The sequence below is a fragment of the Melozone crissalis genome, unplaced genomic scaffold (assembly GCF_028551555.1).
Source record: "Melozone crissalis strain CALT ecotype California unplaced genomic scaffold, PUWL_Pcris_2 ptg000018l_1, whole genome shotgun sequence".
NCBI lineage: Eukaryota > Metazoa > Chordata > Aves > Passeriformes > Passerellidae > Melozone > Melozone crissalis.
Window position 1 is genome coordinate 26883657 of NW_026535796.1, and position 16344 is coordinate 26900000.

At 34.1% G+C, this 16344-nt stretch overlaps 1 protein-coding gene across 1 annotated transcript in view; it reads right to left on the reverse strand.

The window, feature by feature from the left end:
* The window catches only part of CDIN1 (CDAN1 interacting nuclease 1), a 122454-nt gene that overhangs the window by 56991 nt on the left and 49119 nt on the right, over nucleotides 1–16344 (reverse strand). The window contains exons 6-10 of the mRNA XM_054276351.1: nucleotides 14349–14428; nucleotides 13945–13994; nucleotides 11067–11134; nucleotides 5908–5973; nucleotides 3510–3615 (exon numbers count right to left, since the gene is read on the reverse strand). Of these exons, the coding sequence (XP_054132326.1) occupies nucleotides 3510–3615; nucleotides 5908–5973; nucleotides 11067–11134; nucleotides 13945–13994; nucleotides 14349–14428 (370 nt within the window). The remainder of the gene's footprint in view (nucleotides 1–3509; nucleotides 3616–5907; nucleotides 5974–11066; nucleotides 11135–13944; nucleotides 13995–14348; nucleotides 14429–16344) is intronic.

Below are 16344 nucleotides of genomic sequence, written 5' to 3' on the forward strand. Positions count from 1 at the left end.
AAATATGACATTTTCATATGCTTTTCCTCACCTATAGTAAAGTTTCTTTAGCTAATAATGACGTCAAGCTATCTCCTGGGACTCTCCAGAAATCACATTCCAGACTGTACATATGCCTTAGCCATGCTTGAACAAGATAGAAAATTTAAATTGCTGTATTTGAGTTTATATCTTACAGCAAGTCACTGACAGTGCACCCACTAATTACTGTTTGAACCATGTGTTGATGATCTGTATATCCTTAGAAAACAGTAGTCATGCCTGTCAGCTCTGACTAACAGACTTTTACAGCTAGGACTCCAATTTTTAATTTAATTTTAAAAAAAGTTATAAAATCAGGCACTATGGAGAAAAGAAAAAGAAACAGCAACATTCATCTAAACCCTAAAATAATTTACAACATGTTCACAGACCCCATTTTAAAATGCAATCTGTGTAACTTGCTGTTGATACTCTCCAAATTACCTTTGGTCACACTAACAATTCAATAGCTTTTATTCTCATAGTTACAACAAATTCAGCAATGTAGACCAGTGAAAAATGAAAACTGTGGTATCTACTACTTGTGCACAAAGCAATTGTATTTTATACATGGAGGTTCTTTGTTTACCCAGTAGCAGTGTAAGCTACAGTCTGCTCAGTGGATGCCACCACTCCGAAGGAATAAACATACTGAGGGAAGTATATTAATCACTTCATACCAAGTTTGACCAGTATATAAAATAGCTTTTTTTCCCAAAACATAACTCTGCAAAATCAATCTGGGAATATGCAAGACCAAACTTGCCTTTACATGTTTCTTTATTATTGAAAAATCTCAATATCTAAACAACACCTTAAATTATAACTGTGCAAATCCACTGACAAGGTACACTTTGTACATTTTTAATGTGAAGCTTAATTTGAAGATGAGGTTGCAGTGCACCACTGCAATTGAAAATTGCTTAACAATACCATTGATGTATGAGCCATAAAAAACCTTGCTAAGCTGTCCCTGCAGAACTCAGAGTAATAAAAAGGTGTTCTTCTGCACTGAGGTGAACAGACATGGTTGACTGCATCTAGGGAGCTGTTCTGTTAAATGAGAAAGTGCCATTTCTTTCCTGTCAGTACAGACCAATTTAAGACACTCACAGATTTAGTTAGCACAAAGTACAGGATTTAATGAAATACACACATAACAGCAAAGAAGCCCCAGCTATGTTCAAAGTTTTCAGTCAGATTCTGAATAAAATTCATCTTACATCTGTGACGTGAGAAAAGAACACAGAAACTTTTCCAGGTTGACTCACAATTTTTAGATAAGCAATAAAAAAGCTGAACAGAAAAGGTCTAAATCCTCTCACTTTCATTCCTTTCAAAGTATCTAGATTTGTGTTTCTCTTCACATCTAACAGATGATACAGATTTTCTCTTGAATTTCATTTCTGCTTCAAGTTCAACCAATGGATCAGGTTAAAAAAATCCTAAACTGTTACTTGAGCGTCATATCAACTCTATTGTGAACTCTTGCTTGTTCTCCAAATAATTTCTCTTTCAAGAGGAAGTGAGACACAAAGGTGTAGTGAATTGACTGAGAATCTGGTTGTCTCTTGAAAGACCTCTGCATAGACTGATAAAATAATACAAAATTGGTTCACAGTTTGTGCAGTTACAACTGTGTTCTTTCATATAAATAGTTCCAGAGACCAATGAAACTTAACTCTCTAACCTACATGCAACCCAATCTGTCAACATGTGTTCATTAACCCAACTGTCATTTTATTAGAAACTACAGTAATTCAGAACTCATTTCAGAAGATGTGGCTCTGTCAGCTTGGCCAAGCAGTACCAAAATTAAAACTAACAGGATTTATTCCTTAAAAAAACCCACAGAAATCTGCCTAATTTCCATAATTAACCTAAATTTTTGATTTAGGGTGCAACTAATCTTATTATGAAGAGTTCTAGCTTCCTTTAAATGAATGCAAATTCACTGCACTAAAGAATCAAACATTTTTGTACATCTCAACTTAGTATCTTTAAACTCAAGCTATCAGTTTGAAATTCACTTCTTGGAGGTGCTCCTCTCTTGACACCATAATGGATGCCTTCAAACACACCCTGTACACTCAGAAAGTATTCCAGTACATCTAATGGTCTTCTCCTAGCCTGAGCTGCTCCATTTCCTTTACACTGATGTGCAGGTCAGCAATGTTTGCATCACAATCTTTCCTGCTATTCTCACCATTTGCCTAGATATCATATGTACTCAAATTTCTTTCTAAGTTTTACATTCAGTGTTTCACAATTTACTTTCTACAACTCTTCTAGAATACAATATCATCATCCAACAATTGACAGCCTTCCAAGTTTCCCATTACCTTGATTCAAGCTTTCCAACTCTCTGCTTTCTGAGATTGCCAAGTAAGAGCAGGTCCTTTTTCTATCAATCAAGAATGCTGCTGCAGAGCCTAATTATGCACTTAAATGATGTTATTGTTAAGATCTGGTTTCCCTTTCTCTGCTGCTTTCTATTGAACCTGCTTTTAAGGTATTTCCAAAGGTAATGCTAGCAATTTTCATATTCAGCTGAAATACTGATTGTCACCAGACTAGGCTCTGATATTGGAACAGAGACTGTTGCACGTTCACACACTTGTGCCATGTTCTCCACTATCCCTCTGATGGTCTCCTGTGGACACTGAGAAGACTTCTAAATTTATGTTTTAAAACAATCTGATATTAAAGGTTTAATTTGCCTCACTATCTTGCTTAGGGTTTTAATACATAGAAAAATGGCATTGAAGATGAAGCATTGTGTTTAGTATTCTTTAAAGAGGAGGTGAGGAGGTGTCTAGAGAGGAGGTGTCTAGTACCATATAAAGATTTATAAATATACACAATAATGACTTTTAGAACAATAAAGCAGAAGCATTTTAACCATATTTAAGAGAAAATATCTTTACACCAATACCATCAACATCCCACAAAATTCTGTCTAGTAAAACTTTTGTTCCCCCTTAAACTGCAAATACTTACTACATTTTCAACTTGAAGATAATTGTAATTATTTCTTCAAATGTACAAAAGAAATACTTCATTAAAAAAAACTCACTGTGAAACAGTACTGTCCTACTTACAATGACAATGAGCAATAATGTCCTTTATACACAAATCCCACTTGGTTAGACTGGGAAGATATTTTAACAAATTTGTCACTTTGTACATATTCCATAACATTACAGCAAAATCTTCCTTCTAAGTTAGGTATTAAAAAACTGGCATATAACTTCTGTACCAACATCACTTACTCTAGCATCACTGTAAAATCACCATGTATTTTTGCTGCACGTTAAAAATTAAGATCTCAATTTTTCATAAATATTTCAGCACACCAACCTGAAATGCTAATTAATGACATTCAAAGTGTCAGATTAATAACATGTAGAGTCAGTAGTGTTTTATCCGATAACTTCTTTTTAAAATGAAGTCCTATTTATCTGCAAGGAAAACGAACAGAAACATACCTGTTCCAGTAGCTCCAAAACTGGTCCTGCAAGTGGGCTTGGTGGCTACTTTCATCACCAAATGAGGCTTTGCTTTCAATCCAGTGAATGATGTGTCCTTCCACAGCTAGGGTGACAGCAAAAAACAAACTGAACTCTGAAAATGACACTCAACAGCCTGTAAGACTGTGTTAGGGAACATTCTATTTACTCCACAATCTACCACATAATTCATGCTTGCAACCACATTACATATTTGTAAAAATTTTCTTTCAAATATGTACATAGGGCATTTAAAAAAAATACCAGAAAATACTTTAAACAGATAATCACATGAATTTCAGTTTAATTACACCCTGTTCCACATATCTGCATTTATTCTAATGCAAAGAGTATATAAAAAAAAGAGATTAGACTAAGAAGCAGTTGTATTCTTCTACTACCCTTACTTTGCTGGAAGGTAGTTGTCAGGTAAGAAATTGGAAATTTCTGCTGAATGATAAAAATAGTTAGATAAGCAGCTACAGACACTTGCCGCCAATCCAGAATGGAAGGTACAAGAAAGGGAAGGAAATTTATCCTGGACATGTGTCTGCTTCCTTTCTTTTGTAAAACCAGTAATGCTTCATCAGAAAAGTTAAGAGTAAGAAGGCTTGTGTGAAAAAATGTGATTTTGTTTCTAGGCTTTGGTATTTGCTTTGGTTCATGTCTTTCCTCATAATTTCTTGCAGGAGTGAACTACTAATATTAATAAAAATTTTTTTTTTTTTTTGAAAAAGCAATGTCCTTTCCTAACGGCAATATAATTTTGCAGAAGAACAGAAGAAATCATTCTTTCTCCAAAAAGGTGTTGTTAGGTATCATTGTTAAGATCTTTAAAAATGTTATGGCTATTTTGAGTTATCTACAATATCCATAACCATGATGCCTTGGCATAAATTTAACTTGGAATGAGGTTTTCAGAGAGCATGCAAACCTAGAAGCACTACACAGAAAGATTACAAGAGGCTACAGCAGCATATGATTGACCACAGACTGCAAAATTACTCAGGGAATCTGGGAAAATAACTCATGAAGTCACCACACTAAGCTACATGTGCCACCACTGCCCTGCTCTCAGTAACCCAGTTAGCTTGTGTAGGCCCACACTACTACATCCTTCCCCACCCCAACACCTTTAGACCCCAGGAGATAAAACAGCTGAGGTAAAATCAGCTCAGATGCTAATTCTAAGAAACATCTGCCTTTCCTAGGTTTGTACTCAGTCATGAAGAAAAGAATCCAAGGACTGCTATACATTAGTTCAGACAACAGGTAGAACATGATTTCCTGTAAGTCTCAGGTGATTACATTAACTTGAAAGAAGTAATGCACTGTTATTATTTGAATTTGAGACAAATATATGCAAATGAATTACTACTATTTTTAACCTTCTTTCTAATAGGGTAATAATACAAAAATATATCTTTTGGGTGTTCCCTGGTTTCCCTTCTTAAGAATTAAAAAAAATAGTTGCTTTTCTAGTTTCCTTTTGATCAGGCTCCTGAACAGGTGGAATATAACCTCACGCTTCTAATATAAAAGTGGGTACCCTTAGCACCATGTGTGTACTGTGTTTATTATGGTCCACATTACTGGGCAATCCTACTAATGTATGCAACTTTCTGAAGAGCAGGTAAAGAGGGAGGCAGGCTCTTTTCAGCCAGTAACAGGACCAGTGGCAATGGGTACAAACTTACACACAGGAGGCTCCACTTGAACATCAGCAACCACTTTTTCACTATGAGGGTGCTGAGCATAGGCACACGCTACCTAGAAAGACTGTGGATAGTCCCTCCTTGCTGATATTCAAGTGCTGTCACATGGCCTCAAGACCAGAAAAGGCAGATGAACTTAACACGACCTTTATACTTTTTTCCCTTATTCTTTCTTGCCATTCAGGCTTTTAAAAAACAGTAAAGAACTGCAGAGTTGTATCTGGATGCAAAGTGATGGTAAAAGAATAACTGCACAATAACAAACCTTTATGCAATGACCTACAGGTGTAATGTAATAATCTTAAGACTATGAACTGATTTGATCTAGAAGTAAAAGACATTTCTAGCTATTTCAGAGTTTAGTTCAGAATGGCAGTGGGCAGAATACACTAGTGGGAGCAGGGATTTGGGGGGTTTTAGTGTCGTTTTTTTGTCCTTTTTTTGTTAATGAGATAAAAACATGCAGAGACTAAAGAAGAAAGACTGGGTAACACTATTTAGGATCAAACCTCTCTGACTCAAACTACAAGTTCTTAGAATTATTGAGTAACTCCTGAAGAGACTTATTTACAGTATCCTAGAATATGCTTCACTTAAGTAGCCATAATATTTTAGATGAGTACTTCTACACAAAATAATAAAAATTCTTTTGAAAGACTTACCTACTGGCACTTCTAAAATAAAGTCTGGTGTTTTGTCATAACCCTTTGCACGAAGCTGATCTTCAGCTGCACATAGAAAATAAGAACTACTGTTTATGAAACTATTCCATTAAGTAGACAGCAGCATAATTAATTTTATTCTAAATAAGAGTGCAAGAATTACTAATGCAGTCATACATATCTTTCTTATGCATGCAATGCTGTGTCAGATTAAATGAACCTTTGTAGAAAACCTGAAGCATGGATATAAAAATGCTTCTTTGTCATCCCTGCATTTTTATGTCTTCATTATAAACATCATTAATTCAAGCTGTCATACAGTATTTTATAACCTCCAAATATTCAAAATAAAGAGGTATATTCACTGATTGAAAGAAGAGTCTCTCCACCTTCGGATGTGTTAAGATTAATCCTACCAGCACCACAAACGTAGATATACGGTTGCTGCTGCCTTGGTTTTATTTTTAATTTTAGCATAAAATTGTTAAAGAAAAAGAGCAAGAAAAGCCTTCTCTCCCAGAAATTTATTAAAGCAAAGAAGAACCATAATTTTAGTTTCTTTTGCATTCTGGATTCTGTAGAATTTTTCCAGTTTCTGAACATAGATTTAGACATTCTGCTAACATTATGTCTACAACTTTATTGTTTAAAAATATTAAGAGCTGAGTATTTCAATAAATAATAATGAATGAGCAAGACAAAACTGCAAAAGGGAAAAGAAGCTCCCTTTTAAAAAAAACGAAAAAAAAGAAGAAAGTAAAAAAGCCCATGCCACCTCTTAATATTTTTAAACTATTGTCCTTGATTTCTGATACCATTACATTGGTATTTCTGAAACACCATTTCTCCATTAGAATTTGGAGTGACCTGGTCATTCAATTCCAGGCATGGCTTTCTGTCTTCACCCAAGCTCAACTAATGGCACTACCTAGTAACAAGTAAGGCTGTGTAGCCCCTTAACACCTACTGGGCTGTTGACATTGTCATGCATCCCATTCGCCTTTCTACATCACCTTTGATTAAAATTAATGGTCCATTCTCACTGTTGGGTAGCTTATTTCCAATCCATTTATCAGGTTAGGACAGTAGTTTCATGGCCAATGTTCAGAACTCAGTTTTTGAATACTTTGTGCAAATCCTGAAAGGTCAGCAGTTTGAGTCCAAGTAACATTTTAATGACAAGAAAAACGTACTAACTTAGAAATCAAAATACTGTAATATTGCCAAAATCAAACCCTCCCACCCTTTTTCATTGAAGAATGTAATTCTGAAGTATTTTATACAGTGAACTAATTCTGAAATTGGGACAGAAGTAAATTTGGAAAGCTGAACATTCACGTCAGTGTAAACTGCAATAGGTGTTTATTCTTTTTGAGTGGTACTATAATTTTTTTTTTAATTTTGAGAGCATTTCTTCACTATAAACACACTACACTAAATATAAGTCTTTGCAATGTGGCAATTCATTATCACATAAAACAAAATTACGACTCTTATCACATGATAAGATAATGAAAAACATTTCTAGGATTTGGAAACAGATTTGGTTTTTGACTAATTTTTGAAACTTAAATTGTCAAGTATACAAATCATGTTAAGATTGAGAAAGTTCTAATTTAACAGAACATCTGAATAGAAAGTTTTATGCCATAATATAAAAATGAATTAATGTTCTATGTAATCTTTTAACCCTTATTTTAAAAAACCAACAAAACAATTTTATACAAATTTAATTAACTTTAATTTAACAATTAAGAGCAACCTGCTCTTAATTGTTTAAAATAATCTAGCATAGACAATAGGAAGTCCCAGCTGAATTTTTTTTCGTTTAAGAGCAATAGTAATAGAAAGGCCAGTCTTTTCTTTCACATCTAACAAATGCTAGTACCACAAAATAAGGCAAATGCACCTTAAAAAACTTACTGAAATCCAAAACAGATGTAAACACATGTTTCATAGGTCAACACGGCAAGTCTCTGAACTGGAATCTGTATCAGCATTACTTTTAATATTCTTCAGCAGATTGTTTTTTCAAGGGTGCCCAAATACTTTTAAAATCTTTTCATACTAATTCATGGCGAGGAAAAGAACATGATTTTTGTTTTATATCTGGTTCTAAATGTCTTCATGTGGTTTCTCCTAGCATTCCATACTGTGATTAACATTGGAAAACATATTAAAAACCATGTTTATTATTGATGTATCTGTCATGTGCAGAAACAGAGCTTTGCATTAGTATTTCTCCAAGTGTTTTAGAGCTTTATAACCCTGGGGAAGAAATAATTACCCAAACTCCTCACAATCACCATAAAATTTTTGTTTTAAACCATAACACCATCAAAAATAAGTACTAGATTTCAGCCCAGGTATGTTTTCACATTGCTCCAGAAACTACAGAGGCAGCATTCTGCACCTCAAAAGATCTTTAAACTCCAGCACGGATTAAAAAATAATTCAGTAACTGCTTGAAAGCCAGCCCACAGCAGTTTTGACAGTTACATTTATAAATCCTCAGGTCTGAAAATTATGTGGAAACAGCCCTAATAAGTAGTTTGTCAACAGATACCCCATTAATTTAGATTTTCAACAAAACTGCAGATTCATCTTTACCATAATGTCACACTCAATCAGAACCATTTAACACATCATTGTTCTTCTACTAGCCCTCCTCTGCTGATGCATGAATGAGCTACAACTGCAAATTTAAGATTACAGCAGAAAACACTGATCAGATTTCATGATTTATATCTACTGGTGGAAATCAAAGGAGGATAAAGCTCAATACCTCCCCATATATCTAAAAGCTTTCCTAACATATTCATGGTAAAGATACAAAAATAAAATTCCTATACAGAACTTAGAAGCTCCTGCCATTTCAGTATGGCATGTGAAGCTGCGAGCCTATTTTGATAAAATGCTTCTATTGATCACTTTAATCTCAAGCAGGCCAAGTGATAAAGACTGGAGAGCTGTGTTTTTGCTGAAGAGAGGATATGGTATATAAAGCACTTCTTATGAAGAGTGGATTAATAAAATGTAATCCCCATTAGTGTCTATAGGTTTCCAGTCAATTCCAGGGTGACTCTGAAGGTATTACTTCTGATCTGTAGGCTTGGAAAGCCAGCTGCTCTAGAAAATTCTGTCCAGAACCTAAAAAGCTGCTTCATGCTCTAAGACTATAGTGAGGCACTTGATATTCACTGTGTCCTGTGACTGTATTTTCCTCTCCTGTACTAGACTCTCTGTTGCTCAGGTGAACACATCTGATACAAACTCTCTGACTATTCTTGAAGCAGTGAAATGGAATATGGGAATTCCCACTAATATGGGAACTGCAAAATTTCTGTTTCTTTGAAACATGTTAAAAAGTAATGGAATTACAAGCCATAAGCCATGTAAATCATAAGCCTTCTTCAAAACAGGAATGAAGTATTACGCAACAAAGCCTGAATTTTTAGACCTATGGGAAATACTGGCATCTCTTCTGTTTTTATGGTGTTTTCTTCAAGCAGTTTTGGAACTAGGTTTTTGGAAAGGAAAGGTTGTATTGCAAGAGACTTGGTAGGGTTCATCTTGCAGATATTGGGAAAGTTTTATTTCTAAGAATATCCCAAACATGTATAGATATGAAGTAGATACATGATCACAGACATAATAAATACAAATCTTAACATATCTTAAATCATGACTAAACAATACTTCACTATATATAGAATGTGAACAACAAATTAAGCTCTCCCATTTCTATCTTCATATTCTAAGAAGTTAATGCATTCTAGATGTTTTAATTTGATAGCACAAATTTCTTGGAGCTAATTTCTAAAGGAAAAATTGATGCTTATACAAAGTCATGAAACAGTAAAATTCAAATGTGATTTCTATAATTCTTAAGCTCACACAAGCCAAATAAAATGATAATTCATTGGGTTGAGGATCCCTTAGTGAGTCATCCAGTCCATTCCCTCATATCGTGATGGAATTGATTTCATTATCAGCTTTGATAGATGAGTGTCAAATCCAGCCTTGAATTTTTCATTGAAGGTGATTCTACAACCTTTCCTGGCAGTTTGTTTTACATTTATTGTTCCTAGAACTGTTTGGTATTTTATCTTGTTTTTTTTAACCATCATCTCTGCAATTACAGCTTAAGCCTATTACCTATATCTACGCTCTTACAGTCAAATAAGAAAATTTGCCTCTTCGTATTTTCATAGTGTCATTTGCAAGCTTGTAACTAATCCTCTCCTTTTTCACTTTTCTCTAAAATAAAAGAGAACACTAATTCTGTTCCTTAATCATGCGGACAAATGTCTTAAAAAGTTTAATAATGCCTTCTAACTTCTTAAATTTGTTTAAGGTTTCCAAAATCTTAACCTGATATAGCTTCAGGAGAAATCATAGCTCCAGGTAAACCCAGCAAAAGTCACACAAATTTAGTACAATGCCCAACCATTAACAGAAGAGAGCATTTCACTTCACTGTCTCATTACATAAGGAATCCATGCTTTAAGAAGTCACTGTTTGCAATCACATTTACAGAACGGACACTGAATATTAATCTTTGTTTCAATGGCACTCATGTAAAAGAAACACACTGCAGGCTAAAAGAAACATACTGCAGTCTAAAAGAAAAAAATGAAAGTAACTTCCTAACTAATCAATCCCAAAAATAACTTTAAAAATTGGGAGTGTTAAAAGAGTAATTGCATTAATTGGGAAGCAGAGGGCAAAAATTCAGCAGAAACTGCACAGCAAGGTAAATGAGTGAATCTTCTAGCAGTTCTTTAATACATAAAGCATTCTGAAGCTAATATTTCATATGCTTCTTCCTAAATCTCATAAGGCCTGGATTATGGCTAATATCTCATGACACCAAAAGTAATACTGCAGCAGATATTAAAGCATGTTTTTCAACTACTTATTCTATAAAATATTAATTGCAAGCCTGTGCATGTGCTGTATATATAGGGTATTAGGTAACTGAGTTCCTGCTCAGTTCTAAATCAATAAAAGATAACATATATAGCATCAATCATATTTTACTCTTCCTTTACTACCTAATATAAGGAGCATTGGGGCTGAATTTTGTCATAGATAAACAGTTACAAACATCTCTGAAGTTAAGAATTCACTGGATAGCCTCTGCTACAGATTCTTACCTATGAAAGAGAGATTTTTTTCCAAAAGCATTTCTCGCAGCAAGACTTCGTGCTCATGCCCAATAGCACTGATAGCTTTAGGTTAAGAAATACAAGATTACTTTGGAAAAGAAGAAACTTCATAGAAACATCCAAAGTGAATTTATTTGCCTTCATCTGCATTTCAGAAGTGCCCAATGATATGAATTCCAATTTTTTAAAATCCTTATAGTGATTTTTAGACGCATACACAACTTTGCAAAAATCAGATTATTGTACCAACAGCATACACTTTATAGAATTAAGACCCATTTAACCATATTTATTCAGTATATTTAAGGGCAGTATTTCAATTTTTTTTCTTTACTGTCTATTCTTCTATATGTAAAAGAAAGTGTGATCCTAAAACCTGCAGTAAAATACCTTTAAAGTTGCACTTTACTGACAAGCGACCAATTCTCCAATCCAGCAAAGGACGAAACAAACTGGTTTTCTTTCTCTATATTTTGAAAATGATAGGTAATACATTCATCTGAAACATCTTACTGTAAAAAATCCATCCTTTTAATTGATTTTTCAGAAGCATGAACTAATGTCAGGGAAAGATAAAATCATATTTTACAGTGAAGTCCTTTTCACTTCACCGACAGCCTGTTGATCCAATGTCCTATTCCTTGGAATATGTAAAACAATCACCATATGAAATATTTTTAATATATCCTCTTGGAGGTCAAAGTTCTATTCTGGAAGCTTTTAAGAAGAATCCTAGGGAAAAATATGATAAAAGATCTTACGTTAAAAGCAGTTAAGCTCCAAATTCTGTTTAAAGTCACTTCTTAAACTACAGATCATCTTACTATTACAGTTAAGTAATTAACTTATATGAACCCTTCATATTGAACAGCAAAAAAATTATTCTATGGAATCACTTCACATGTATATACAGCTTATATAAATTGAAACTATGTATTATGTTAAATTCTACTAGCAATTTCAGAACAAAAGGGACAAATGAAGAATGGCAAAAAGGTAGGAAAAATATTGCAAACAGAATTTACAATGCACCATAAGCAAAAACACTTAGTCTATAATAATACCTGTTATTGATGTATGGCAATGACCATGGGGCAAAACTTGTAAATAACATCAGAAGCCATTTTCTACTCATGCAATCTAGCAGCCTAGTTTCCCGTAAGCATCTGAACTATTACTGAAAAATAGCCTCTTGGCATTTACAAAGAGGTTGACTTCATACTTTGGTCCATGCATATACAATTAGATAGTTATATTTAAAATCAATATGCAATCCTTCAGAAGACATTATGCTTTTAAAACCTTAACTTTAAATTGATTTTTAACTATTTTATGCACCTCAAAATTAACATCTAATTCAGCAACATACAGTAATGCACTCACACAGCTTAGTATTAAACTTTTCTGTACCAAAATGGAATTGAAAAACTCTTCATTACTCTCATTGACGTCACTGCATATTCAACAACCGATTTGAGCCACAATATGAAGAGGATATAAAAGTCTTTTCTAGATTGCAGGCAAATAAGTCTTTAAAATGGTTCATAATTCTACATATGTGTCTTTGTTATTTTTAAGCTTGGCACTTTCATAAGACTACAGCCAGATTGCTCATCCACAAAATATTAATCTTAAAATTCCGGATATGAAAACCAATGATCAACAACCATTTAAAATGTGTGGCTTATTAGATTAATCCACTTTCAGAGCACTTTGTTTAATTGTGAAGATAATCTCAATGAATATCTAAAATTACAAATTAAAAGCACAAAATACAAAGACAATTAGAACTCTCTCCTGCTGGTGTTAAAATTAATGGGGGCAGGGCTAAGGCTGTAGTAGACACAAGTGTTTCTAGCAGAAAGAAAGTATTTTTAAGGAGTGACAATCATGTGTATCGCAACTACATGAAGTGCTGTTTTTCACTAATAGCTAAACATCACTGCAGCTTTCCCATCTCGCTGGACAGTGAAACCAAGATTTTCCCCCAAACTGCATGCAGAGATTTATGCAAGGATTCTCTAGGACTTGGGAAGGAACTACCTTACTAGCCTGCTCAGGGACAGCGGACCATGATTTTGAAAGTTTTCCTTTGACTGTAGATTGAAACAGAAGAGCTGCTCCTGCAAGATTTTATTAAAATAGATTTGGGTTCTTGGTGATCATTCCTACCAAATTATAATCTTAATCTGGAACATTCAGTGCCACACGGAATTCCCTCAGTGTACATACCATATGGCTCTCTAATTAATTATTTCAACACTATAAAAAAAAATCCCCGAACATTCAGGATATTTTTATAGTTTTTAACTACAGCTTAATCCCCTTTATGAAGAAGAGAAATTAAAATAACTGCGCTGGAGTGTCAGGTAGGAGTTTAAAAATACTAATCAGTCAATCACACTTGAACTGCACTTGAAAAAATTTCAGTTAAAACTCATATTCATAACAAAGCAAAGCCAAAATGTTCAACAATATGTATGAAACTTATTAATTTCATCACAGAATAACTGAGATTGGAAGGTATCTCCAGAGATCATATAGTCCAACTCCACCACTCAAAGCATGGTCACTTAGTCTTAAGCAAAAACCAGATATGCATTTCAACTAATCAAAACCACAGAGGTTCAATGAGGCATATATATGAATGTATAACCAGCGAACTGACATCCTCCCATGGTCCATCTGATTTTTGTTAGTTAAGAGAAAGCTCTGCAGTGACCCTCTAGCTGACTGAATGTAAAAGACAGGAGTATGAAATGTGTTTTGTGAAGCAGAACTTTATGTCAGGTTAAAGCTAGACACATCTCTTCCACACAGTCTAAGCTCATCAATTGTGCACCTAAAATTTTATGGGAAAGGATACTGTTTGATGCAGTCCACCAGTGGTCCATAACAACAGTCATTCACAGTACACTGCAGACAAATAAGAGAAGTAGTATACTGATGGGCAACTACAAAACCATTATAGTTAAAGAGTATCTTAAAAACAGTAATTACTTTTCCTCAAAAAGGCTATCAGATGCTGTTCAGATTTAATCACAGAAAACAAAAACTGCATGCTTTTATTCACTATAAAAGCAAGCTATTAAAAAGTGAAATGCTCCCCTCACAAATATTGCACTGCCATTTATAGTGCACTCTGACCTCACTGATAGTTTATGATGACAGTAATTAAATGAGGTTTAAAATCTTTTACTCTGCTAGGCAGATAACAGAATTGCCACAGGAAAAAAAACCCAAACCAAACAAAACAAGTGTGATTAATACCTGATAGACTTGATTTGCTAGCACTCCATCTGGAATCTGAGAAGGGTCCCGTAGCATGCTATTTATAAGAGTTTTGGAGGCTAGAGAAATAAAAATGAAAAACATACAAAAAACCTGTTAGCTCAGTTACACTTTATTTATAAAAACCTTGATGATATTAATAATTTTGGAAATCATCCACCCAGCAAATACAAACTTACACATTCTGATACAATTATCTCTAAAGTCTTGAAACATTAAAGGATTTTATCAGCCCAAGGTGAAAGTAGACCCTTATTTACTTAATTCTACTGGACAGTTTGTGCTTTAGAAGCACATACAGCTTCTAAGGAAACTGCTTAGTATACAGTAAGAGTAGCTCAAAATAACCTTCATGTCCTATTAGAAGATATGTAAAAATTCTAAACAGCCTGTAAGAAACTTTTTAAGGACTTTATGATTCCAATTTATTAGTTTCCAAATTCAAATATTTATTTACTCAGTTTTGACACATTTTTCTGAGCATTTAAGAGCTGGGAAAAGGCGTTCTCTGCTTTTTTGAAATGTACAAATGTAAGTCAAAAGATATACGAAGCTAATTTTAGCACCTATCTTTTTTAACTTACTGATATTAACACTACAATGAAAAACTAATGTAAAACAGGAGATACCTTTAGTTTATTTTTGAATACAGTCTTAGCAATCCTCGGCATTGTTTCCTCTCTATGTGCTTAGACTGCATAGTTGCAAATACCAGTTAATTAATAACAGCAGGAAAGACTTTATTCTAGAAAAATACCTTCTAAAAACATCAAAATATTTTAAAATTTCTCAGAGAAAAGTCAACGCTGCACATCCTGTCTCTGTCCTGGGAACAAGCTCTGATGGAGCTCATCTAGTGGTGTATTTACATCATTGAATCCTTATGTGTAGATCAGGTTTGAGACTAGCAAGGTCCCCCACTGCCAAAGATTTCCTGCATGACTTCAGACTAATTCCTTTAACCTGTGCATGGTTCAATCCTGTAAACAAAACAAAAAAATACTCTTTTCCTGTTCTTCATCTGTTTTGCCCCAACTCAGGGCCAAAGCTTTGTCATGGTCTTCAGCAACTGAATCAAAAGGCTCAGGTGACACTGTGAAAAGAATTGACAGAGCCTGTGACACGAAGGGATCTGCCATATAAGCAGCAATGCAGCTGTCAATGGATGTGTGTAAGCACCTCCCCGAAAGTAAAGGAGATGGCATTGCAATCTACTCCCTAGGCTGCCTCTTAAAAGCATCACATTCAGGTGATTGTAGCATCTGCAAGAAAATAATTTATTTAGGAAACTATTCCACATGAGGCAAAGGAATACAAGCCCCTGAATGAGTTTAAAGGCTGTGAAAGAGCTACAAAGAGCTATCATCACAGGTAGGAACAAAAGTTTGTGCAAATATTCTTAACAACAATGATTTCCACTATGCAAAAACACACCCAGAATCAACACATCACTTTACATCTATGTATCTTATTACTCTAATATGAAACACATGTTAATTTTATAAGTTAATACTAAGAATAAATAGGCATTTTACCTTAGCCTTTGTACACTGTTAAAAATACATGTTTTACTTAGCATAAAAACTTTGAAAATATGAAACAAAAGGTGGTGTCCATATTTACATTTCTAACACTAAAATTTGAAACAATAACCATTTTGCACTTGGTAGGTAGGAATAATACAAAAGTAACAATTTGCCAATAGAGAGGTTGATAGAATGGTAAAATAATGAAGAGTGTAACAGAATTCACTGCTTTAAAGGGCTACTGGTCTATATATTATTATTTGATTATAAAAAATTAATTATTTTTATGTAATCAAACTCCAGAAAAACACCACAGATTTGCATTTGGAAAATGTTTAACTGGACACTGTTTTGAGTAATGAGCTACAGGTGCAAAATAAATTTCCTCTATTTATAAGACTGTCAACTTCAGTTTCTCAATTCTGGTTACCAAATACTATATTCTTTAC